This window comes from Podarcis gaigeae (genome assembly GCF_964106915.1).
Source record: "Podarcis gaigeae genome assembly, chromosome: 9".
Lineage (NCBI taxonomy): Eukaryota > Metazoa > Chordata > Lepidosauria > Squamata > Lacertidae > Podarcis > Podarcis gaigeae.
This window is the reverse complement of record NC_139685.1, coordinates 42,544,660-42,572,453: the sequence shown is the minus strand read 5'-3', so window position 1 is coordinate 42,572,453 and position 27,794 is coordinate 42,544,660. Positions and strand designations below refer to the sequence as shown.

The window sequence follows — 27,794 nt, the reverse complement described above, 5'->3', positions numbered from 1 at the left end:
TCTTTGGGGGCCCCCATACCTTCTGAAATTAGACACCTGGGGGAGATGTGGCACCTCAGCTGCGGAACACTCTCTACAGAACACTCTCATCTGATCTACTTACACGTCTGCCTTTTGTATCCCAGACATAAGCTTTTTTAAAAAAATTCCTTAGGACTGAAAAACATCCGTTGAGTTATTTCCAAAGAGCATTGATTTTTTTATTATTATTATTCTGATGCAGCTGCTGGTTTCTTGTCCTATCGTTTTATCAAATTGCTTGATTTTATTGTTAAATTGCTTTGTTTTGTTTTTAAAATGTTTGTGATTGCTCCCCTGGGAAAACTGTACTATAAACAAACAAACAAATTAACCCCACATTATGTGAATTAAGTCCTCTTGTTTACCTTGCTGTGGTGTGGGATTATGTCCACAATTGTCTGTATATTATAGAAAGTTGTTTGTCTATTCACTATGCATTTGGACACCTTAAGATATTGTAACCAAACATTGATTGCATAATGGTCATGAGATCAAGTAGCAGTTTTTTTCAATATGATTGGATTCCATTTTGAATCAAGATGCACTGATTCAAAGCTGCACTGATTTTTATTATGAGACCCCAAATAATGCTGTTAAGCGAAAACCATTCAAATCTAATGATTAGATGGAGACCCTTTCTTCCACACACTTGCATGATGATAATGCCAAGATTACAAAACATGAATCCACTCATTTGTTGCCATCTTATGGGTAATTAAGTATCTCATATTGTAAAGAGTCATGAAAGGCGCCTATTATGTTAAGCTTTCCTTTAAAACTCCACCTTTTAATAAAGAATTGAAGCTTGCAATTAATGCCTCTGTGTTTTATTTAGGTACCGGGCGGTTGCCTCCTGGAGTCGTGTTCAAGGAATTGGAGTCCCCTTGATCACCGCTATTGAAATCATTACAATTTGGATTCTTTCATTTGTCCTGGCTATCCCAGAAGCAATTGGTTTTACCACTGTTGAATTTGAATACAACGGCAACTTCTACGTTTCCTGTATGCTCCTAACTAATACCACATTTTTGTCCGTATGTATCAAAATACAGCCACAGTTGTTATCTTTCCATTTGCAGTGGGGCATTCTGGAGTGGTGGGATAAAAGGACCAAGAATGGGAGAAGAGGCAAGAGCTGAGTGGATGGAGAGAAAGGTTGGCTCATGTGGAGATGGAAATATGGGAAAGGTTAGGACAACACCCCAGGTGCCCAAGCATAGCACAGTGGGAGAAATCCAAAATGTTCCCATCTTTTTTTTATAAAATTATTCAAAACCCTTTAAATGTTAGCTGGTTTGTATCAGCTGGCTCCTGACCATGGTTTAGCCACTAGAGATGTCCTTCCATCTCATAGACAGCCATGAAAGGTTATAGCGGCCTCACTCTGTTTACCTCTTTCTACTAAAATCATGTTAATAACACCATTCTCTTTCCTGAACACTTTCCCCTGGTTCCTGAAAATGTTCACATCTAGGGACTGCAAGTTTCAGTGGAAGGAAGGGCTGTTTATAACTTCGTTTTCTTACCTTTCCCCTCCCTCAATACTGTTTGTTTTCTACAGATATCCAGTATCTTCTTCCCTGCAGAAGGAAAAACATTGTGTGTGGCAGGGAGGGGGAAAGGTTTTGAGTGGGGGCAAATGTCGGTAGGGAAAGTGTTAAATAGCCTCTTCCTCTGTTATCCCTCTGCTGAAACTCATGGCCAGTGAAACTCAGAGGCTGCTATTGTTTAGCCCAATAAAACACTGTGCAAAAGACATGTGCAACTGCTTATAATCTGTTTTTATTAAATACATAAGGAAATCCCACCACACCCCATTTCTCCCTAAGAAAAATAGTCTGCCATTCTGCCTTCCCAAAACATTATAAAAGCAAACTTTCAATTGCAACAGGGTTCCTCCCCCTTATATTTTGGTGACGTCCAATTCCAGAATGTTAATTTTTGTGTAGCTGAAGAAGAGAATGTAGAGCAGAGAGAAGACATAGTCACGTAAGAGCCAAATAAATGAATGGAGGATTAAAAGGGAAAGCCTCTCCTTAAGTCTAGTAGCAAATGTTACAATAAATCATGTCAGCTGACTTTAGTAGAACTTTATGGTTATCTCATTTTCAGTGGTCTTAGAAACCTCTTAGCTATTATTGTTTTTGATAGCCCTTCTTTCAAATATTTGTGCTAGGATGTAAATCCCAAAAGGCCAAGTGCTTTAGGGAACATGTGAAAGAGCACGTTTCCTGTAGAAGACTAGTTCCATGTGTAGTCATACGGCAAACAAAAGAATGCCTGTGTCACTTACATCAAAGTACAAAACTTGATGGAAGATCCGTGTAAGCTTAATTGCCGTAATTAATCATTTGCAGACATCTTAGTTTAGCTTTTACAGCTTTAAAATGCCCAAAGTGTCACTCCTTTAAAATTCTAAATTGGTTGGATGCAGCCTTTGGTATTCTTTCAAGCATTGCTCCCCCCCCCCCCCCCCGGTAGCACAGCAATTTAGCATTAGTGGGAGAAGATAGATTTGTTGTATCTACATGAGGTGTACTGTTTTGAAAATTCCTTCTTCCTATGAATTCCTTCTTCCTATGAAAATTCCTTCTTCCTATGAATTTTCATACTTTGTATGATGACAAAGGTCCCAGGTCCAATTCCCTGCTGGCTTCTCCTGTTTAGAGGGCTAGGAAAGTAAATGTAAGCAGTTGTGGTTTGGAAAGACCAATTGCCTGATTTATTGTAAAGCATTTTCATATGTTCATATGAAGTCATGTGGGAAAGGATCCAAGAGCATAAAAACATGGAGGGTAGGGCTATTGATGGCTACTGGACAAAATGTCTGTGTTCTACTTCCATTTTTGGATGCAGTAAGCCTCTGAATACCAGTTTCTGGGAAGCCCATGTGAAGAGATTGCTGTTGCCCTCAGGTCCTGCTTGCGGGCTTCTCACAGGCATCTGGTTGGCCACTGTGATAACACGATGCTGGACTAGCCAAGCCACTGGCCCGATTCAGCATGCTTTTATTTTATTCACTGGAACACAGGAAGTAGCCGCCTTATATCCAGTTAGGCCACTGGTCCATCTAGCTCAGTATTGTCCACTTTGACTGGCAATAGCTCTCTAGAGTCCCTGACTTCTTCTCAGCTTGCAAGCTTACACTGAATATCGCATGTACTAGGCACTTGCCAACAAAGGTCCATATAGTTAAAGCTATGGTTTTCCCAGTAGTGATGTATGGAACCAAAAAGAAGGCTGATCGCTGAGAATGGATGCTTCTGAATTATGGTGCTGGAGGAGACTCTTGAGAGTCCCATGGACTGCAAGAAGATCAAACCTATTCATTCTTAAGGAAATCAGCCCTGAGTGCTCACTGGAAGGACAGATCGTAAAGCTGAGGCTCCAATACTTTGGCCACCACATGAGAAGAGAAGACTCCCTGGAAAAGACCCTGATGTTGGGAAAGATTGGGGGCACAAGGAGAAGAGGACGACAGAGGACGAGATGGTTGGATAGTGTTCTCGAAGCTACCAGCCTGAGTTTGACCAAACTGCAGGAGGCAGCAGAAGACAGGAGTGCCTGGCGTGCTCTGGTCCATGGGGTCACGAAGAGTCGGACATGACTAAACGACTAAACAACAACAAAAGGCACTTGTAGATGATTGCATGGGCAGATGTTTTATACATGGTTGCTGTATTATCGGTGGCTGTGTGAAGAGGCCTTGAAACATGCAAAAGAGCCAGAAGGTTTGAAGTTTTTTTGTTGCATGGAGAAATAGTGACCAAGCCAACAAACTCAGACCAGTTCCTAGAGCCCTCTCAAGAGTAATAAAAAGATCTGGTGTAGTTACACCTTTAGGAATCCACGAAAGCACAGTAACCACTTTCCTGCTTTGTAGTGCAGAAATACATTTACCATAATCCTGGCCCTGCAGGGTGCTTATCACCTCCAACTTCTTCAAGCACCTTATGACAGCATTCCATGCAACAACATGAAATCGACAAGGAGGAGGACAATTGTAAGGAATGAGTTGTCTGGACAATAGAGGTCAAAACTGAGGCAATTCCCTCCTCTCTGAGGCTAAATTTGACCTGACAATCTTTCAGTGTTATTGTTTCTAATTTGCTATTTTTATTGTTTTGATTCCATCTAAATAGCTGAAAGAAGCAAACAGATAAGAATCCATTTTGGTCTAAACTTTGCCCTACTTTAACGTGAAATATCTCAAGGGAAGCATTTCCTTCAGTTCCATGGCTGCCAACAGTTAGCTAACTAGCACTTTCTCACAGCATTGCCATTGATTCAGTGGCATCATCTGTGAAAGATCTTTGAAATGAGAAAGTTTTACATTCAGGCCCCAGGCTAAAGGGCCTGAAGTAAATTGCTCTCCTGTGCAACTCCCTCCTTCCTTCACCCCCCCCCCCGTCCCTCTTTTTCTCTCCTCCCCTCTCCATATAGCCAAAGCCTGCAATTATAAAACGGCTAAAAATATTGCTTCATTAAGAATATATTAATTTGTGGTAAAAGCTTTAATCTTCCTCTTCCAAAGCTAGCTCTGCCGTTGAAATATGCATAAACAGAATGGCAGACTTCTGACTCCTTTGAACAGTAGCAAGGAACCACATGTAATCCTCAGCTATTAACATCATCATATTCCAGTGTGGGAACAAGGAAAATGACATCTGCTAAGAATTAACAACCGATGGGAAAATATTGTGAGAAAACAAGGATTCCCCTTTATACACATACCTTCCAGTGACCAATAATCAAGAGATAGGATTATGTTTGTGCATGTGTGTTATCTCTAGAAATGGCAAATAAATGTTTATTGTTATTAGCAAAATTGTGAAGTGTTTTGTAAAAGATACTCACCCAAAATCTCCAGCAGCCTTTAACTTTAATTGGGAAATGTACTGGGATGTCCCAGCCACCCGCTGCTTCTTGTCACATAGTAAACATACCATGTAAAGGGTTACATTCTGGCCAGGGGGGTTAAAGAAACCATACATTGAAAGTCACTGGAAACAGCAATCTGGGCTTCACATTTTCCAGACTAGTGCATGCTTAAGTGGCCTCTTTCTGCCTGGTACATGAGCAAGACAGTTAATCTTGCTACTGATAGCAGAGCACGATTACACTTACAAGACATTCTTAACCTGGACCTTTTGGAATCAAAGCCATTCACAAAAGCCTTAAAAGGTAACAAAGCAGAGTTTTCACTGGGACAAGCTATTTAGCAAGACTTCTATTGCCCTTTGATTTTAGCACAAATGTTAGTAACCATGTCATGGATCCCTGGGATTCGAAAGTTGAGATTTGGGTCAGTTTTGCCTGGTTGCTTTCTTTCTGCACATGCTTTCACGTCTACAAAGGGTCCCAAGTCCCAAGCCAAAACAGAGTGGAAGGTGCCTTGACCCGAGTAAACAGGGCTGCCTCTAGTTTTAGGCAGACAACGTCAGGGGAGATGTTAGAGATGTTAGGGAGCAAAAGTAGCTTTCCTAAGCCCCCCTCTAGCTATTCTTTTCTGGGGCCACATGGCCTATTCTAGAGGACCTAATCTTGTCTGCGGCCTCAGGTACGGTAAAAGACACTATCTTGTCACAACTGGCAGTTGTATTTGTGTGTACCCACATGTGAGTGTGAACAGGGCAGTCTAATGGTAATGAAACGGAATGTTCTCCTGCTTGATTTCTGAATGTTGCCCTTGGTGGGTGTCAATGCAAGAAGGCATTGCATTGAACAATAAGTTGTTCCATTTTGGTTTTCTCCTCTGCAGTTTTATGCCAAAGCAAAGGACTGGTGGCTCTTTGGTTTCTACTTTTGCATGCCGCTTGCGTGCACCGCCTTCTTCTACACCCTCATGACCTGTGAAATGCTGAACAGGAGGAAGAGCAATTTGAGAATAGCTCTCAGTGAACATCTGAAGCAGGTAAGGAAGGGAGGGAAATGCCTAGGAAACATTTTCTGACGTGTATTTTCCGTGCGTTATCTTTCCGAACTTTTTAGAGCGAGCTGTAATCAAAGGCAGTCCCAAAATAGAAGCTATGGCGAAAGATGAGTTTTGACCCAAAGGTATTCAGGCAAACTCAGAACATAAGGGTAATCTCAAGTGCAAGCAGCTGATGCAGACGCAATGCTTCAGAGGCCAGGCAGGGTTGCTTGCTTTTTTAGAACAAGTGTGACAGCTTTGCTCACTCACTTTCTAACCTTAAAATCCTACTCTCTGGATTCCTTGAACTCTAGTTAACAATGTGCCAAAGATACATTCCTACATTTTTGCTTCTCAACATATTATCATTTCTACTTTAGCCAAGTCTGAGTAACAATACATTTCTAGCAGTGATAGGGGATGATTAATGTAGTTATGAACGTTTTGCAAATCCTGTTTGGAACTTTTTTTAATGTTCACCTGGCTCCTGAGATGGATGTACATCAGAAATCCACTGATGACCGTTCTGCAGCTGTACGTGGTAAGAAGAGTTGATGAGAAGGCTGCAGCAGCTGGCCATTAGAATGAGAGTGTTTCCAAACAGTTTATTGTGGACTCAGGTTTGGTCAAGAGTACAAGTTTTGTGCAGAGTCCACACAATTCCATCCTCAACAAAATGCAGCCCCATACTATTTTTCCACTTAAACTGGATGCATCATTTCTGCAGAAAATCCAATAAATCGCTGCTGCCAACACTATCAGAGAAATGGTAAATCCCGAATATTTTTTTTGGGGGGGGACATAATATGGGATGCAGGAAAAACATGAGGTCTCATTTTACTTTTATTGTTTATCATTACCTTTATATCCCACCTTTACATAAAGGAGCTCAAAGATGTGTTTTATCACAATAACCCTGCAAGGCAGGTTAAGTTGAAAGACAGTCGCTGGCCCAATGTTGCTCAGGGAGTTTCATGACTTGAATGGGGATATGAACTTGGGTACTAAGCCCAGCTTGGATGAGGATGACACCAAGTGGATGCTGTGAAAATCCTACATGCATGAGCTGCACCAAGTCCACAGTAATCTGTGGTGTGGAAGGGTCCGGGGTGAACGCTCCCCATGCAGACGGCTGTTTCCCCTGAGTAATCATTGCAATATCATCAGCCACTAGCTGCATACCTTCATAGCCATAAGCTTTTCTTACATTTGGACAGCTTCCATTTTATTCCCAGTAGCTTTGCACTTTGCTTGGCCCACATCTGCGAATTCATACATGTCCTTTCGTCCTCCAGAGACGAGAAGTCGCAAAGACGGTTTTCTGCTTAGTTGTCATCTTTGCCCTTTGCTGGTTTCCTCTCCATTTGAGCCGGATCTTGAAGCAAATGTTGTATTCTGAAAAAGACCCCAAAAGATGTGAATTGCTCAGGTATGGTTTAAAATGTGGGTTGTATATAATGTGCCGAGGGGGCAGGTGAATTGAGTAGCCAGAGAAGCCAATTGGCATCAGCGCCTGTGGAAATGGGTATTTGAAAGCTACTTGCGCGTCGAGGTCCCCCAGGCCACCCCAATAACTCACACTTCACACATCAATTTTTGTTTAAGGTTTTTGGCATGAATTTGGCCACAACTTTATTTAAATACACACACGTGAGTGGTTGCTTAGGCATTGGTTACGGCTATCTGTCCTTGCCCCAGGGACATAGCTGACTTCTGGATTCCAGCGCAAGCCAGTCAGGGAGAACCATATTGGGGAGAAATGAAGCTGGGCATCAGTCCCTCATCTCTCACCCACATGCCCCCTGGGGCTTGCACAGCCCAAGTCCAATGCCAGGGACTAGGACGAAAGGGATGGCAAGCCCCTGGATTCCTTTAACGGAATTCCCTTTCAGCACCACCATTGGAGGGGTAGGCACTCAAGCCCCTGGATTCCTTTAACGGAATTCCCTTTCAGCACCACCATTGGAGGGGTAGGCACTTACCCCTCCACCAACCAATTTTAACTAATTCCTAACTGCCAACCTTACAAGTTGTGACGATTTGCTACGCAGTAGGCAAAAACCAAATGGCAACAGCCAATCAGCCAAATGGACAAAATTCCTACCAGGCCCCTGCCCCAAGGCAGATGACCCCATGACAGGCATAGCAAGGTCAGAGGACAACGAACCCCCTCCCCCTTTTCAGGGAGGGTGGGCGGGTGATCCGGTGCACGCAACCCAAGAGAAGGCCCCAGGCTGCGAGCCCTGTTTTTAAGACCTCTGGCCCCTCCCACACTTTAGCAACACAACATTCTCCCCAGCAACACTCCTTGCCCAATCACGGCATGTGGCCAATTTGCCCAGCAACAGTGGGGTGGCCTTTTTAGCCCCCACCGCAACACATGCTCTCTATTATGGAGAACACGCTTTGTTTTACATTTTATGCAAGATGGTTGGTGGGGCATTATTGGTTCGGCTCCATATTGCTTTGCCCACGTGTCTCTACTTCTTTCTTGCTTCTAGTCAGTCAAACAATTGAATCGATTCCTCCCTGATTAGCTATGTCAGCAGGATTTAGTGCAGACTGTAAAAAAGCAGACATCTCTTTTCCACAGATCATTATTCAGGTCACACAGAAGCATTTCTTATTATTCCTAGTATTATTTATAGAGCCATCAGTGTACATCGCGCTTCGTAATGTGGCACATTTGGATGTCGAAACGCCGCTGTGTGTAGCCGAACCTGAAGCTCATCATATCCAGGAAAAAATGTGGAAAGTGCTCCATCTATGAAGTGCTTGAAGACACGCACAATATTGTGGCTCTAGACACACATTTCGTGAAAGGAAACATAAAAGCACATAATAATATTACATCGCAATTGGCCTTCAACTACTTGCAGTCAGACACTGAAAAATAAAGGCACACCCAAGGGATCACTGCCTTCCTTTGCAGTCGCCAAGATGCTTGCATGAACTTGTCCTGTTCAAATAGTTGATTTTAAAATACCCTCTTTTTATCTTATAATAATGGGAATTAAAAGGCTAGGTCAAGTTTTCACATCCCAGAGCATACTTTATCTGGCCCTGTTTTATTTCTTAATTATTTCACGTATTATTACAACTCGATATTCAGGATTTCTAAGTGGTGTACAGATTTATATTTTAAAAACCCAACCCCAAACTCTGAGCTCTTGCTGTTGCCGATGCTCTCCATCTTTCTCTTCTAACCCCTTACTGTGGTTAGCACAGGGTCATTTATCTAATGAGGGTTGTAGCCAATGGTTATGCACACAAAAGGCAACTTGCACAAGCTTTCCCTTCTCTTCTCCTCTTGTAGTCCTGAAAAGCCTCTCCAGGGTGTTGGGTTACCTGCTGAAGAGCATGGACTGTTTTGCATGGCGCTGTGGACCAGGGGCATGCCGGAGTGGGCTCCACTGGCACATGATCCCTCTACTTGGTTTTGTACAACAAGACCCGCTTGCTTGCTTATTTGTTTGTTTGTTTATTTATTTATTTATTTATCTATCTATCTGACTTACATGTCACCTGCTACGAAAACATCTCCAAGTGACTTTTAAAAGATCATAACAACATAACATAACATAACATAACATAACATAACATAACATAACATAACATAACATAACATAACATAACATAACATAACGACATTACATAAGACATTATGTACCCCATAACAGGCCCAGAAAAACTGCAAAAAAACTTTCATTGCACATTGCATTTCACCAATACACAGCAACCTTTACAGTGGTACCTCAGGTTAAGTACTTAATTCGTTCCGGAGGTCCATTCTTAACCTGAAACTGTTCTTAACCTGAAGCACCACTTTAGCTAATGGGGCCTCCTGCTGCCGCCGTGCCACTAGAGCACGATTTCCGTTCTCAACCTGAAGCAAAGTTCTTAACCCAAGGTACTATTACTGGGTTAGCGGAGTCTGTAACCTGAAGTGTATGTAACCCGAGGTACCACTGTATTATAGTCCACCAAATGCCTGGTAGAAGAAATAGGCTTTTACCTAGCGCTGAAAGGTTTTAAATGCTGGCACCAAGCTCTGTGCAAGTTCTCCACAGCTGACAGACACTTCTTAATACTAATTTATGCATGTGTCACAGTCTAACTTCAAACAGGACACATATTCTGTATGATCATATTTTTTGCTAGGTAGGTACCCAAGAAGGGATTTCACAAAGCTATATGTAATATGCTCCCAGAATGAAAAAGGTTGTAATGTTTTGCTTTCTTTTTTAACCCTAGCTTTTTGTTGACACTCGATTATATCGGCATGAATTTAGCGACCATAAATTCCTGCATAAACCCTATAGCACTCTATTTTGTCAGCAAGAAGTTCAAAAACTGTTTCCAGGTAAGGATTGTGATGTATTATAAAGAAGGAAATTAAGCTGTCAAAATATGCATCTAAGGGAGAAAATGTGAAAGAGTAGCATTATTTCTTCCCACCCACTGATTGGTCACATAACCAATGGGAGACCCATGAGAATCTTTTAGTCATAACGCATGAAACGATCCACTCATGCAACATTCAGCAACATTTGCCTGAACTTGTTATTGTTTGCCTATATGTTATTCCTGAAAGGCAGGCAAAATTTAGAATACTGTGCCTCGTTTTTAGGCATTTGGATTGGGGAGGGGAGTGTATTGAGGGATTTATTCCACAGGGCAATAGAATTTTGTGGTTTTATGAATTCTGTGGTCACTTCATAGATTATTACTTCTGGTGCAGAAATTTATGGTAAAAAAAGTTGTAGCATGGCTCTCAGTTGGCTCTTCAGTAAATGAGCAGGAGTTAAGAACTTGAGCTTTTTGATTCCACACTACAGATTTTGACCTCAACTTTACACTGGAGGGTTGTAAATTCACCCACATCCTTTCCTTTGTAAGATACAGCTTCCCATAGAGAAAATCCACTCCTGAGCTTTTCATAAAGAGCTAAAGTGAAGGAGACCCCAGGAATGTTGCACTATCATGTCCAGACTGTGCCCAGTGTAATCAATTCAGTCTTTGCCTATTTCTTCTGCAATTTAGTCCGCTTGACTTGTCCGCCAGATTCCTTCTGCTGTCAGATTTCATAACAAAGAGGATAATCCTCTTTTCACCAACCACTTACTTCTGTTCAAATAAGCCAGCCTCCTCAATCTTGAGGAACCTGTTTCATTTGGTGGGAGAGAGAATTAGCTGAAATGCTCATCACATTTGTGCATGTTGTTTGTGAAAGTATCCCTTGTGCTTTGATTGGTAGTTAACTGTTCTCAAGGGCCATATTTTCAAATCTTCCCACTACAACAAAGCCATAGCTGTCAACCTTTCCCTTTTTTTAAGGGAAATTCTCTTATTCCAAATAGGATTCCTCGCAAGAAAAGGGAAAAGTTGACAGCTATGAACAAAGCTCTCCAGGATGAACAGCAACAGGGATTGATATAGGAGTATAGGAAGCATGAGTAAATAACAGCATGCATGTTTTATATTGCAATCTATATGAATATGGTGAAACAGATAAGATACAAAGTTAGGTGCACTAAAGCTCACTGAAACCAGTGAGCTTAAATGTGGCCCAATCTCTATTCAGCTTATGGCATTAATTCTTTGGTATGCTTATTTGGAGATCTTTTAATAGCAAACCAATAAATATTGGTCCAGCTGGTATGCAGGAATGTCTTGAACAGCTTACTTAGGAAAAGCTAATATTGAATTCAATACTTTGACCAAATTGGGACTGTAGAATCCAGGCCCTGATGTACTTACAGAGTGACTCAATTCAGACATTGCACCAAACCATAACTAAGGAAGCTTACTTATGATATGATGTGATGTTTGTATTGACATACCATGGTCTATGATTGACTAGCAAACCAGAAACAGACACCATATTCTGAAGTAGTTTTGCAAACCATGGTTTGTGCTAACTGTGATTTGGTGTAATGTCTAAATGGGCAAATGGCGATTGCAGCTGCTGCTTTGCCTCCAGAGAATGCAATGTCATTAAGACAAGGGTCACCTTCTGACATTGACTTCTAAGAAGATATAAAATGGAAGTACTACATTAGACTTTTCTAACCTGTTGTTTTTGACTACAACACCCTGATCGTAATCCTTGACTTCTGGTCCTGTTGGCTTGGGCTGGTGGAGCTTTGTCTAAAACATCTACAGAGCATGAGGTTGGGGAAGGTTGCTCTAAACCATGGTTTGCATGCTGTATATTTAGAAGTTGAAGCCATGGTTTGGGTTCCAAACTATGGTTGGTGCAAACCATGGTTTAGCATGTTGTCTGAAACACAGTATGCCTATATTCAATATCATAAGAAAAAAACAATCCAGTATTTTAGAAATCTAATTCTGCCCCTGCCCTGGAAGCTTCTGCTCTCCACTGAAGACAGGGGATGATCCTTCATAAAGGAATGGAATATTAACCTGGTTTGGAATCTTTCTCTTGCCAGTCATGCTTTGGCTGTAAGTGCTACCAGACAGGGAGTCAAGTATCATCTGTTCCTATGAACGGAACAAGTATTCAGTGGAAAAACAATGAACTGAACAATCATTACACAGAACGGAGCATCCACAAAGACAGCTTAAACTGACGTTTGGTGGAGACTGCACTTTGCGATGGGTGAAAGCAAAAACGGTGTACTGCAGCTTTATAAACAGAAAAACAATCTGGGACTCAATAAGCACATTTCATTTGAAGGCTCAGTGCCCTAGCACTTAAGTCCAAAGATGACCAAAGTGTCCACAAGTGAAGCTCTGTACAGATTTCTAAATGGTAGCAAGAAATCTTCGCCCTCCCCCTTACAACGAAATTCATATTTTGGTGAAAACAAGAAGAATCTGCACAGCGTCCTGCAAACTATCTGCAGACTCCAGGTGGACATTCTCAGTAAGTGCATTGCGCATGCTGCCGTTTTGAAGAATTTCGTAAGTCACTGTGAGTCATGATGGAATTGTTTTGAAAGACTGACAAAATGTAGGACCTATAGATGCCCTGTGTTCCCATTCTCTTGACATGAGATAGTTTAGTAAGTGTATTCCACATTTTAAAGCATGTTCAGCCAGAAGCCTTTTTAATAGCAGGGGCCAGTGAGGCAGGGCAGGTGGGCTTCCATTGTCCTCCTGGCTTTCCAACACAGCAGGTCACTGATGTTACCAAGAGGGGAGGAATGAGGCAAAAAGAGCTTGGTGCATTACAATGCCTGGCAATGGGGGTATCAGATTGGCCCCACTGCCACACACAACACTGCAGCAATCTCCCCATGCCTTTCGCGTTCCCTCTCAGTAAGCCAGAAGAAATGACGCATTGACGGGATAATTGTCTTTTGTGTACATTGTTAGATGCTTAGGACACAAACTCAGGGCCAAAAGGTACTGAAATAAAAGAGATATGCAGACTCCTTATGAACCAGGTATATTTGTATATATCAATCAGCAAAAATGTGAAATCACATTTCAAGACCCATTTGCTAGCCATGTTTTCATTTTTCTTATTTGACGATGAGCCTTATACTCTAATCATTCCCAAACTTGGGTCTCCAGCTGCTGTTGGACCCAGTGGTCAGGGATGAGGGAATTGTAGTTGAAAAACAGCTGAAGACCCAGGTTTGGTAAGCCCTGCTCTAATCTGATAGAATCTGTTATGGGGGCAAATCAAAATGGGAATGCCACAGTACTTCTAATTTCTATCATGAAACAAGTGGAAGCGAGAGACTTTTGCTGAACTATTGCAAATCACCTCAGTCTGCTTTCTGTCCACCCCACCTAAAGAGTTCCAGAAGATTGTCTTCTGAGGCTGTGCTCTCTAGACTCTCATTAAATCAAATGTGCTTTGCTAGTGCCAGAGAAGGGGCTTTTATTGTGGCAGCACCAATATGTGCTTTTAAGGTTGCAATCCTATGCACATTTGTGTTAAGAGTAAGTCTCTGTAGGACACCTCTGAGTAGGTATGCATAGGACTGTGTAGGAAACATTTGAAAACATTTTAATTCTGCGAATAGCATTATGAAAACATTTATTCAGGAGTTATTAACGTGTGTATGCTGCCCCGCTTACTTGTTTGAAACTGCTTTTTATCTTAATCTTTTTTCTGCTTTCATGGTTGTATTTTAAGTTGCCTTGTAATTTTTTTTTTAAGACAGGGAATTAAAGTTTAAATAACTATATACACATGCACTTTCCCTACACTGTTTTTCCTATTTAAATTAACTGCTTAAGGCTGCTCAGGCTGCTCTGGGGTTCCTGTACATTTCCCCCCATGGGTCAAAGAGCAGCATTGGAGCGGCTATTTAGATAGGGAAAACAGCTCAGGCAGGAAAGTTAAACCTCCCTTCTCCAAGACTGTGCTCCTATTCTAGTTTGGTGCTGCCTATGCCTGCTCTGAACTTTAAAATCTGGAGGCCCTGATAGCAGCCCCCCCCCCCCCAATTTCATTTAGCTGCACCAGAATCCACCAGTTCAGCACAGCTGAACATGAATTCATTGTAACATGAATGGGGAACATGCATCCAAGCATGCCTTGGCAAAATATTGTTTTTGTGACCAAATCCCTCATGGTGGAAAACCAGGGTGAGTGATGGTGGGGTTGATTTAGACTAGATTGAAATTGGCAAGAGGCTTCTTAATAAAAATAAAACAAGAAAAAATCCCTAACAAATACAAGGAACTCCTGAAAGTAAGTCCATTGTAAAAGCATTTTCTATATCCTTCTTTGCTCCTGTTGTTTGTGCATCAAAATCCCCTTTTGAGTACAACAGTGATAGAAAAAAAATTGCTATCTCCACATTGCTTTAGACCATGCAGTATTTCAGTTTTGCTACAAACCATTCTGCTCCCCTGGGTTTTGCAGTACATATCCAGCTCACAATGGCTCCAGATCTTATTGTCTGATATGTGAGTCCTATTAGCTTTAGTGGGATATACAAATAAGTAATGAAGGTTGCAGCCAATATGTTCAGAATTGCACAGGGAAATCCTGAAATCAGTCCCAACTGTTATTACCTCTTCTGCACATGAGTTGGCGGGGAGGGGGGGGTGGTCACTTCAGGCATATTCCATTGTTCGGAATTCATTTGCAACAATTATAAATCAGCCAGACCACTGCTGTTAGCAATGTAGCATTTTAAAGGTGTTAAATTTTGATATCTTATCAGTTTTCCACTTTGAATTGATGTATGTTGCCTTGAGCATCTCCTGAAGGAACCGGCAACTCACAAATACAATAACAACAAAAAAGTGATATTTGAATCCATGTAACTGCATAATAACATCCTCATCATTGTCATAACCTCTACCATGTGGCAGGGGTTCTTTTTGGCTGCTATTGCCATACAGGTAGCATTTTATTAGCCATCAAAATGTATTAAATCTAGCAGTGTAGTATACAATATGCATGCTATAGGAAAACTGCCAGGAGATTCATAGCACCTGTGATGCCTAGCTGAGGAAAATAGCCACGTGAATCTGAACATTCAGCTGTATTTCAAGTGGAAGAGACAATTCTGTGCATAATTTACTAAGTCAGATGCAAATCAATGGCTGGCCTAACTTTGTGTTGGGTTTAGGCCAAAGTGCCTACAGTTAAATCTGCTAAACAATTCCGAAAAGCTTTACAGATAGAGTGTAATATTGTAATATGTATGTATGTATATATATATATATTTAACTATCCTGTGTAAATGTCTATGTATTTTTATGAGTGCTTATTTTCATTGCTTCTGTCTGTTTGTATACATATGTATATGTTCATGATTTCAAGCAAAATAGTAATATGTAATTTTTAATAGGAACAAAAGTTTTAAAAAATTGTATTCTAAACAGCCTACGCATAACACTGTAGGAATATAAATATCCTTATATAGTGACATAAATAACTTTTTCTGGTTCCGAGACAGTGGAGTCAACTTCAATGTCAATATGACAGGACATGCAATGTGCTAACAATTTGATTTCTCTAGAGAGCCATTTATACTCCTGATTTTACCACTTCACATTGCAGTGGTTTACTAGAGCCATGAGTAGAGTGAAATATTTGATTTTTCATCCCCCCCCCCTCTTCCTTTCCTCAGCCCTTTGAAAGCCTGCATTTCCATTACCACAATTCAGGAAACCATATTTCTGTTACCACACTTCTAATTGTAATAAAAGGACTATATATTATTCGTGCTCCTTTCTCAGCAGCATAATTATTCTTATTATGAGCTGGCCCTGTCGCTGGGCAGAGAGGCGGCTGCCTCAAGTGAGGAATGCTGGAGTGCTGTTCCTTCTAGCTGTTTGCTTGAGTTAGTCTACGCTGTGAGCCCTAAGCAAAGCAGATGCCCTCAGTGGAGGATCACCAGTGTTGAAGTAGGATTCAGCTGCTAGTCCGATTGTCTTCTGTGCTTGGAATGGGGATGGGACAACAACCCGTCCTTCAGTGGAAAAGCGTCTTGGTTCCACCCTGTTAATATGCATTCCCTCTATTTCCAATATTCAAAGGTAAGTGCTATCTAATATGTAGCCAAAATGACAGTAGCCCCACACAAGAGAGTGGTAGCAGCAGGCTCAGGGAAACTTGAAGTACACAAAATATTTAATGAGCATGCTCATTGGCCATGGAATGCTACTAGATAAGAGTTACTTCCTAATCACAGTCTTGGGGCAACAGCAGACAAAATGCAGGTTCATACAAGCACCATTGTAGTCTCCCACTAGCTCAGCCTATGCCATAATCTTCTATGCCCTGCCCTGCCCATCTTGCTGCACACATGGTACCTAGGAAGCAGGGCCACAAAAATCAAAGCTAAATGTGTCCAGTTTGCAGCCACAGCTCAGCGGAAAAACACAAGCTCGGTATAGCATACACAAATAAACCTATATGAAGCCTTGACTCTGGTATCACAGTTGAAAGACACATATCTGAGGCAACACCACAATATATCCTTATTCAGATAACTGACACAATCATGCCCCAGAATGTTTACCATATTAGTTTGGCTTGGTTGCCATTGCCTACTGGTTTTCTCCCACCTCATGGTAATACTGTTCTGCTTAATTTATCACATCAGCACCAATAAGGGATGATGAAGAAGAGAGTTTGGATTTGATATCCCGCTTTATCACTAACCGAAGGAGTCTCAAAGCGGCCAACATTCTCCTTTCCCTTCCTCCCCCACAACAAACACTCTGTGAGGTGAGTGGGACTGAGAGACTTCAAAGAAGTGTGATTGGCCCAAGGTCACCCTGCAGCTGCATGTGGAGGAGCGGAGAAACGAATCCGGTTCACCAGATTATGAGACTACCGCTCTTAACCACTACACCACACTGGCTCAGAAACAGGGAAACAGAAAAATATTGACCTTTTAGGACCATCTCCCCTCACTTTTGTTTATGATCTTAATTGTTAGATGCAGACTCTCCCCCAATATGAGCAATGTGGAGAACCCACTAGCCCCCTACACTGTGTGTGCTTGGCCCACCAGGAAAACAACTAAGGTAAGTAATAAAGTGTGGCTGTTCCATCTACCAACCATGAGAAGAAGACAGCTGAAAGAGTCAGAGCATTTACTGAACATGGACAGTGGAAGAGAGATTTCTGCAAGCAACAAAAACAAAAATGGGGTTGTCATTCTTTATGTATACGTAAGTACAGGTTCTGAAATGGCTTTATTTATATTAATATCCATTATTTATTGTAGTTATGTCCCACTTCAATCAAGGATGGCTCTCAAAGTGGCTTGCAAAAAGGTGCAAACATAAAGGAATGTGTGACACAGCCATACAATCTTCTCTGGTCCCTGGCAATGGAAGTCCAGCTTCCAGGCACCATATGTTGCTAGGCTTCAACTCCCATTAGCCTCAGCGAGCATGGCCAGTGGGCAGAGAAAAGGGAATTTTAATTCAAAAACATCTAGAGGGCCACAGATTCCCCATTCCTGCTTTGGAGGGAGAAGGCAGAAAGAATATGGGGCTGGCTGGTGGTAAAGATACTATCCCATGGAAGCAAACCTTACATTGATCTATTTAGGCTAAGACATCTTCAAAAATATCTTTAAAACAGATGGTCTCGTACAAAAGAAGACTCCTTCTACAATGTACTTTGGGTAAGGGCTATAGTTTAGTAATCTGTGGGAAAGCTCCAAGTTCGGTCCCCGGCATCTCCAGTAGGGCTGGAGGAGACTCCAAAGCAAAACCTGGGAGAGCTACTGGCAGGCAGTGTGTATACAATACTGAGCTTGATGGTCCAATGGTCTGACTCAGCTTCATTTTGTTCCTATGGTCTGACTCAGTAGTATAAGGCAGCTTCCCTTGTTCCTAACACTATTGACATAAAAACAAAGACAGTCAAAGCATTAAAATCAAATATGATGGTATTCTAGAAGTACAATTTTTTGTAAGGTCAAATAGAGTGATCTCTCCCAAAATGACACCATCTGTTAAGTGTCTACTTGCCTTGCCTCACATAATCCCACTAAGGGAACTGTACCATTGCAAACACGGATCAGCAGTTATCTCTTAATTTGCGCCTTTTCGACCTATTAAAAAGGGCAGATATTTTTACAATTGGTGGGGCACACGTAAGACACCATAAAGAAGGGGCTTGACAAATCTTGATACAGTACACAGATGCCACGTGTACCACTGAAGAAGCCGAAAGAGGGGGTGATCTAAAAATGTAGGTCAACTGCTTTTTCTCTAGAGAAAGATGAAAAGTGAACTGACCTCTGAAACCTCAGTCAACTGTCAGCAAGATTTCTCTCTCCCTCCATGTAGACATGATTGCTGTTGAAATCAATTGCTGCTTGATTCACACTTTCACAGCTTTATGCGTTACAGCAGTCACTGTTAGTCTCCAGTGGCTGTTCTGTACAAAAATATATCAAACTTCCACTTCCCACTGGAATTCTATGCACACTGCACAAATGTACTTGGCTATGCTGGAATTCCAAACCAACCTACTTTTTGAGGTTGCTGCTCCTTAAAGAGTTCTTTAGCATTCTTTCAGGGGGTAAAATAGTTTCAGAAAATTGCTCCATTGGTTTTCCCGCCATTTTTGACTGTTTTCCGAAATCGTTTCAGAAGGTTCCTCAAACAGCTGGAAAAAGCATAACGTTTAACCAAAGTTTGGTAAATTGTTGAGAAGTGAGTCTTGAGAAGAATATATTAACTTATCCTCTTTCAAAAGAAATGAATAATGGCCTCCAGTTTCATAGATAAAACATTCCCTGTCACTTATTTTACAATTTATACCCCCATGGTAGTAGACTGATACCTTTTCTTCTTATACCCTGTGTTGAGAAAGTAGTGAACTGTCCACACCCGGCTAGACATAACATCCTGCCAGCAAACATCTCACAATCACAAACATCTGTTATGTACCTATTTCACAATCCCCCTTCTTTTATGGTTTGCTTAACTACCAGAAGCAGACTGCAGCTGCCCCTCATCTTTCCAAAGCAGGCCAAGCAGAGACATTTATTAGCTAGATAAAGAAAAACTCAAACCCCCCCCCCATGATGCATAATCCCTTCTTTTGCCTCAAATGAAAAGCAGTTCTATTCAGAGACTTCTTTGTTTTAAGTCATTTTAAAAGCCCTACTCGATCTGCTTGCCTTTATTCACAATGGTGACTGTTCTGTATAATAATAGATCAGCATGCACAATAATGCCTTAACAAAACGATGTAAAATAAGACAGAGAATACAACATGTAGCACATATATATCTAAAGTCAACATTTGACATCATTTTACTTTCTTTCCACACTTCTCATACCACACCCTGTGCCTTAAAAAGAAAGATCTAGTTTTTTACCCTCTCTCTCTTAATCACATTACTCTCCTCTCAGTCACGCTGCTGAGATAATGGATACATTTGAAATAATCAGGTCTGTCTCCATTAAGCAGCTGTAGGCAGTTTCTTGACCCACAAGCAACAGGACAGCACTTTCCATAGAGTGAACACATGGGTTTGCATTCATTTGTTCTTCTTGCCTAGTATCATCTACAAAAGTGTTTTTTTTTTTTTCTTTTAACTGCCTCAGTAATTTTATACTTGTTTATATTAATTCCCAATTGGCATATTGCTGTCCCATTTATGCGGCTAAGAGCAATTGTTTTGGAGTTCTGTGCTTGAACTTTTGCCATCCTGAATGTTTTGGTGTGGTGTCATCTGTAAACTTTGCCACCCCATTGCTCACCCCTGACTCCAGATCATTTAGGACTGTTCTAGGGGACACTTGGCTGGCTGGCTGAAGTCATCTATTATGCTAATGGAGACAAAAGTGAGTCGCACCATGCAAAGCAGGCAAGGATCAAGTTCCAAAAACTGAAACTGAAGGTCAGAAGGGCCAGGAACAAGTTGTGTAGCCGAGACAGGCAAGTAGTGTGAGTAAAGGAAGCAACAGCAAGGCAAGCTACTAAGTGTGAAGGATGGCTCTTAAGTTATTTTTTTATCTGTTTTCATGAACCAGGATTGGTTCTTTGGCTCAGCTGACTGAATGCAGCCTAGGTGGTCACTTTGAGGAACATGTTTCAACCACCAGCTTCATAGCTCATACAGTGTTCAGAGATAGCTCATAGGGTGTTCCAGACACCCTAAATAGCATTGGTTCCATTACAGATCCTTGGAAAAACATGTTGCTTACTTTTGTCCACAGTGAGAAATGACCATTTATTTTTCTCCATTGCTTCCTGTTCTTTAACCAGCTACTACTCCCCACTAGCAGTTGTCCTTACTGTTTACCCAGGAGATAAACAGTAGGGGACTTCATCAAAGGTTTTTGTGAAGTCCAAGAAGTTTGTTTTGTTCTGTACAGGATTGTTATCAATGCAGACAAATTCAAGATCTTTCTGCTTTAAGCATAGCCATTAAAAAGAACCCCTTTTAAGAATTTTTACCTGAATCACACTACAGAAGAATTCTGGAAATACAAGTTGTTGGAAAGACGGGGGAGAACAAAATGGCTAATGTGGACATGTATTTTATATTAGCTTTGCAAAGATGTGCAGATAATATCATGAAAACTTGTGCATTGGATTAACTGTAAGCATTCATTATGGAATAAAATGATGAAACAGACATTTTTGAACAGAAGCATAGGCAAACATGGAGCTATATGATGGTGAAAATAGACTTTGATCCTTGTAAATGTAGAAACAGCACTGTGGCTGGAAGACATTCATCTTACTAAACATATCCCTAGAAGCTGCTTTTTCTGAGATTACTCACCGACTGAAAAATAGTTTTGAGCAATCAAGAAAAGAATTTTAAAAACCTTTCTCCAATAGCAGTGTTGATTAGCATACGAGGGTATTTGTGGGTGCCTGCATTGACTTATTTGCTTTTGTGCTGGAGACTAAAGACATCTATAAAAGACACTAAAACTGGGCCTCCGGAAAAATAAATGTCTTTAATATTTTTAAGTGGCCTGTTGGGCCTCCTGAGTCTTTCTGACACATCATTCTCAGACCAAATACTGACTGGAATGCTGCCAAATAGCTCTTTTCCCACAAAACTTTAATAAACTTTGAGTGAAAACTGGAATTCAGTCATGCCGTTCCCAGAAGAAATCCTGACCTTGTTTCTCACTGAGGTGGCAAGCTGTGCATGGTCTGTCCCATGTTAGGTATAGACTCCTATGACTGAACGTTGCTTCATACAAAAAGGTCCCAGTATGCAGGAAGCTGGCATGTTACAGAGCAGGCAAAGGGAGAACCCTTCATCTTCCTGACATCTGGCTTTCTTTGTGAAGGAGCATTCAGTTAAATGATAGGAGTCCCAACCTGTAATATGATATGGTGCACCCCAGACACAGATTAACATCTCAGTGAAAACTCTTCTGGAAGCCACTTTCTTGTGGGGACAAGAGATGGGGTAGAGGTTTTATAAAATAAAATCACAAAAATAGTTGATATAGTTTTAAAACACCTCAGTTGAAAAAATTCCAATTGAGCATCAGCATAAATAAAGAAGTATTCCAAGACACTTTAAGGTTTCCCATATCAGAAGAAAACCAAACTAGCGGCTTTCACTGATGCAGCATTTTACCATATTTTCTTTCTAATACTCAAAAAAAGTTCACTAGTTTTACATAATTGCTTTGCAAAGGTGTGAATGTAACTTCCATAGCTTCTTTATTTTAAAAGGTCATTAATCACATGAAAGACAGGATTTCCTTCAATACCTTTAGATTTTTATACGGCAAGCAAAAGACATACTTTTCTTGTATTAAAACACTAGTAATGGCACTTGTATTAAAAATTGACCACAATTAAATATATCCAAAAGGCTATAATCAGCTTTAAAGTCTCACGGGCTTTTAAGTTTCTCTACAAGAGATAACTGAAGAACATTTTTTTCCCTGAACTACTTTGATGTCAATTATTACAATCATCATTTACAGGTAATAAAAGTGAAAAAGATATCATCCCCGTGTATCTGGTGACTCAGGACTAGCCCAAGACATTTTGCTGTCTGAGGTGGAGCGACAAATGGCGTGTTTCCCCTCCCCCCCTTACAAGCCAATGTCGTGTACGGTATCCAAAGCTAGTCCATTTATTTTGGCACCTGAAGTAGAACGTTCCACAAACACCTCTTCCACTCCCAAAGCAAGCCCAACTTCCTGAGCCAAACTGGCAACTCTGCCATTTTATGTATAGAATGTTTCCAGACTGCTAGCTGAATATTGCTTCAACACCAATAGTGGGGTACTCCATGGCAAATGAGTGTAGCAAGCTAGCTTGGGGGTCTTAGAATAGGTCACGTGTAACACACACCTCTCATCCAAAACTGGGCTGCTGCAGTGGTACCTTCCACATCACCAGAGGTGCCACCTTCTCTGGAGGACTGAGGGGGCCTGAAGCAATATCAAGATATCACGTGCATGACATCAGGACATCTGAACATTGAAGGGGGCCCCACAGTGCCTCAGCCCCCAGGAGCTTGCGCCCTTGCACACCATCTAGCATCCACTGCCAGAGGTGGCTGCCTCACTGTCTAATACATGGGCACACAAACTAAGGCCCGGGGGCTGGATCCGGCCCAATCACCTTCTAAATCCGGCCCATGGACGGTCTGGGAATCAGTGTGTTTTTACATGAGTAGAATGTGCCCTTTTATTTAAAATGCACCTCTGTGTTATTTGTGTGGCCTGCCTGGTGTTTTTACATGACACCTAATCCAGGTTTAATAATTATGTAAAGCTTCCTTGCTTTCAATAGGCCATAAGTTGGCCCTGCAGATGTTGTGGGACACCAGCTCCCATCAGTCCCAGCCAATAGCAATAGATGATGAGAGTTGGTGGTTCAACAACATCTGGGGGATCAGAGCTTATCCATTTAAGCTCTACTTGTATATTTGTAGTCTCTCATCCAAAGGAAACTTACCAAATTTATCTTGACCTAACATCAGTGTTTTCCACTACAAACATTAAGAGTAATCCCTGGAACTGGAACTGGAACTAATGCAATGAGAAATGTGACAATCAGAACTTGTTTTTAGAAAGAAGACGCTATAATTTTCTTCCATCTGTATACAATAATTTCAATGTACCGTAATGTTACTTTTTTATCTTGATCCTTTTGGATAAAGGACATGACATACATACTGTCTCATGGCAGAGTAGGAATTACACAACATTTCAGTTTACATGCAATCTTTCAGTAGTGTAAGCTGCATTTTCCCAAAGCATCCAGGATACATCTTTTGAAAGGGCTAAACAGGTAATTGGTCAGAGGAGATGAAACTTCCCAATAGTGTTGTATGTGTTTACTAGAGAAACTGAAAAGATTGGTCCCAGAGGCTGGTTGGCTTCTGCTAGTGTGTAATAGCATTGAAAGAAATTTCACTTTCACCCAGCAAATTTAAAAAGTCTGTTAAACAGCATGCTCCCCACACCATTTAAACTAGAATTCTAGATTTACCCTAGAGGGTAAAATACAGAGAACATAAAGTACCAGTGGATGTGCTGAGTCATGAATTGGAGTTAAAAAAAACAACATTCAGTTTATTTTACTAGTATACTTATTTAGATTTTGAGGCCACTCATCTCCAAATCCAATACAGGTGAAGGTGAAAACAGGGGTGAAAAGCAGGACTTGGGGTTGGGAAGGTGAAAAGCAAGCTTAGTGGTTGTACCGGGTAGGAAGAGGAGGGGTGGGGTTAATTACAAAAGTCACACAAATGCCATCAATACAACAAAAAATAACAAGATCAAATATACTACATCCTTCAATATCAATGATACTTATCTGACCATATAAAACATTTTGTCCATAGAAGCAGCAACTGAGAAGCCTAGCCATCAAGAACATTAATCATGAATAGGCCACCTGAAAAAGAGGTGTTTTCAAGGCCTTCCAAAATGATTGTAGCATGGTAGCCTTCCTGAGACCAAGTGGCAGGGAGTTCCAAAGCCATGGGGTCACCATGGAAAAGGCCCTCTCCAGAAACATGGCTACCCATCTCAGCAATCTAGGTGACAGGCGCAATATCTTTTTGTTGTAGAGCTCAGCCTGTGGGCACATTGATATACATGCATGCATTTTTTTTCCAGTAACTTGGGCCCAAATTGTTTCAAGCTTTAGGGATCAAAATCAGCACCTTAAATTGGGTTCAGAAATACCCCCCACAACATGTGCTGCTGGTACAATAATGATGTTACAGAGCCCAGCAGCTTAACCTCAATCAAAGACTCCGTTCTGAACCAGCTGAAGTTTCCAGGCCATCTTCAAAGGCAGCCCCACATAGAGCACATTACAGTAGTCAAGCCTGGATGTGACTAGATCAGGGATAGGCAACCTAAGGCCCGTGGGCAACCGAATCTGGCCCAATCGCTTTCTAAATCCAGCCTGCAGACGATCTGGGAATCAATGTGTTTTTACATGAGTAGAATGTGTGCTTTTATTTAAAATGCATCTCTGGGTTATTTGTGGGGCATAGGAATTCGTTCCATCCCCCCCCCAAAAAAAAAAATAGTCTGGCCCACCGCATGGTCTGAGGGATGGTGGACCGGCCCACGCCTGAAAAAGGTTGCTGACCCCTGGACTAGATCATGGATTACTGACCTTTTCAGATAAGGCTGCAGTTGATACAGCAGCCCAAGCTGGTTAAACACACTCTTGCTATTACCACCACCTATGCCTGCCCTGTTAGCATAGAGACCTGAATAACTCCCAGACTGTGTCCTTGGCCTCTCAGATAGAACTGCAGCCCATCTAAGACCAGTTGTAAATCACCTTCTCTCAGACCACAGGACCTCAGTCATGCTTGGATTTAACCTCAGTTTGTTTTCCTCCGTCCATCCCCTAACCACCTCCAAGCACCAGTTACCACACAATGTATAGAGTGCTGGGGGATATCTGTGGAAAAACAAATATACTTGGGAAAGAGGGAGAGATAGGACTTGTTTATATATGCAAGCACTGTTCCCTACTAACATGTTTTTTGTGTGAGTTGGAGCTCTGATAGATGGGAGAATGGCGAGAGAGATGGCCAGAATTATCAGAGAGCAATGTCAAAGAAGGCCAAACACTGTTCCTCCATACTGTTGTGTTCCCAGTAATTTTCTCTTCTATTGTGATGTTATAACCGTGGAAAGCCTGAGCTTTGAGAATGCTTGAATTTGCAGCCTCCACTGAGGTTTACAGAATATCATGGTATCTGAAATGTTGTTATAAACATATGTACTTTCAGTTCTGATCTATCCCTAGATATAGTATAAACATAATGTATTTTGACTGCATGCATCGTTTGATATAAATATTTTTTTTAAAAAAATGCCCTCCTGCAAGTGATTTCCCATTTGTAAATTATTTTATTCAATGATGAATAAAACTATTCATGTAATTGAAACGACCTATTTATCAAAGCTCAGAAACTGTTCTTTGTACAAAAAAGAAATGCACCCAGTGCTTCTTTTTAGAGAGAGTTGTAAAGGAACACAAGAATATTAATAGCTTGCTTGTATGCCTTGCTAATATGTTGAATAGTTTGTATTTTTAGAACTGTAGCACACCCTAGTGGTCAGTAGTAGCATTTATCTTACATACCACTGATAGAGGCCAGAGTTTGCAAATATAAATAGCTGCATTCTTTTATAGACCTACTTAAAGGTTCAAAACCATATGTATATAATAACAAGCGCTTAATATCTTGGAACAATCTCTTTAGGACAGTTTATATCAGTTATTGGGGTGGGGATCTCAAGAAGACTGAGTTGGGTGGAATTAAGGAAGATACCACATGATTTAAGTCAGTAATATCAGATAGGTGCAGAGACCGTGAAAGCAGTGGCGTAGCGTGGGGGGCGCAGGGGGGGCCGGCTGCTCCGGGCACAACATCTGGGGGGGGCGCTCGCACTCGCAGCACTCTGCCCCTACTAAAATCCTCGGGTTAGGGGGCGCAAATTACTTGCCTTGCCCCGGGTGCTGACAACCCACGCTACGCCACTGCCTGAAAGCAGCCATCAGCATGGGCGTAGCCAGGATTTATGTTGGCAGGGGCCAGGGAGCAGGACCGAGCTACCTGTGACATGATGGGTCAGTTCATGGAATCCAGGTCTATCACTCAGTTGGGTTGTCAGTTGTGTCGCTAGAATGCGCCACAATATCATCCAAGTGACCTCAGTTAGCATTTCAGTTTCAAATATTATTTCTACTTTTAGTTAAGTATTTTTATTTATTTACTTGACTGGGGAGGCAACTGCCCCCCTGCCCCTCCTAGCCATCAGTCACAGCAAACTGTACTGAATAAGATGGACCAGTAGTCTTGACTCAGTATACAGCAGCTTAATATCTTCACAAACACACACTATGGCGACTCTGGGGTTGTGGCGCTCATCTCTCTTTCAGGCCAAAGGAGCTGACCTTTGTCCACAGACAGCTTTCCAGGTCATGTGGCCAGCATGACTAAACTGCTTCTGGCGCAACAGAACACCGTGACGGAAACCAAAGCGCACAGAAACGCCGTTTACAAACACACACAACACAATGGAAAATCCTACACTGTCCACCTTTCCAAGCGAAAGACAGAACATGAATTCTGCCGAGGCAGTGAGGTCACAGAGGCAACTCCACACCTCCCACTCCTCTGTCTGCATGTCTACATGTCATCTCTCACCTTGAGATGTCATAGGGGGCTTTCCACATAGTCAGATTACAAAGCAATCTAGAAGTTTACTAATCGTGACTGGCTATCTGCAACTTCCAGGAACAGTCAGATTATAAAGCCATCCAAAGGTTGACTAATCATGATTCACTATCTGCAATTTCCAGGATCAAAGGCAGCATGCCTCCGAATACCACTCATGGGGGGGACAAGAGCAGGTGGGAGCTTTTGCACTCATGTCCTGCTCTTGGGCTCCCCAGAAGCCACTGTGGGGAACAGGTTGCTGGACTAATAAGGTCTTTCATCAGATCCAGCAACAGAGCTCTTCATATGTTCTTAATATATAACTTCAGCATTTGCGAATTGGTTGTTGCAAGCATTCCAGATGTCTTCACTCAAGGCTGCACTTCTGTTGCTGTGGTATTTTCTGAGCTATGAGCGCTGGCTTGGATGTGGTTGTGAAAGAGTTGCGGCTGTTTGTGCATATTTCCTGCAATGTGCAACATAACTCTTTAAACTCCACTCCGTATTTATGCTGCTTTGTATGTGTGTATGGGAGGGAATGACTTCAAAAAGTATTGGACAAGTTAATGGAAGATTGGTTGGTCAGTAGGCAATTGCCATGATAGGGAAAAAAGGGCTCCATGTATGGAGGTAATATACCTAGCAACAACAACAAAATGTATGGACTCTTCGTCTCATCCAAAGCTGGATGTGTTTATTATGGAACTAAATGAGAGCACTAGTGGTAGTGTGAGGGCGCAATCTCACCCCCT

At 41.6% G+C, this 27,794-nt stretch overlaps 1 protein-coding gene and 1 long non-coding RNA gene across 2 annotated transcripts in view; one reads left to right on the top strand and one right to left on the bottom strand.

Moving 5' to 3' along the window:
• Window positions 1-16,099, top strand: part of EDNRA (endothelin receptor type A) — a 29,712-nt gene extending 13,613 nt beyond the window's left edge. The window contains exons 4-8 of the mRNA XM_083755881.1: window positions 857-1,055; window positions 5,783-5,935; window positions 7,231-7,364; window positions 10,190-10,298; window positions 12,388-16,099. Coding sequence (XP_083612007.1) covers window positions 857-1,055; window positions 5,783-5,935; window positions 7,231-7,364; window positions 10,190-10,298; window positions 12,388-12,528 — 736 coding nt within the window. The 3' untranslated portion in view covers window positions 12,529-16,099. The remainder of the gene's footprint in view (window positions 1-856; window positions 1,056-5,782; window positions 5,936-7,230; window positions 7,365-10,189; window positions 10,299-12,387) is intronic.
• Window positions 15,686-16,990, bottom strand: LOC310852611. Its single transcript, XR_014568318.1, has 2 exons — window positions 16,603-16,990; window positions 15,686-16,556 (listed from the first exon to the last, which is right to left on the bottom strand). It is a non-coding gene; the product is annotated as an uncharacterized lncRNA (long non-coding RNA).
• Between the last annotated feature and the right edge of the window lie 10,804 nt (window positions 16,991-27,794).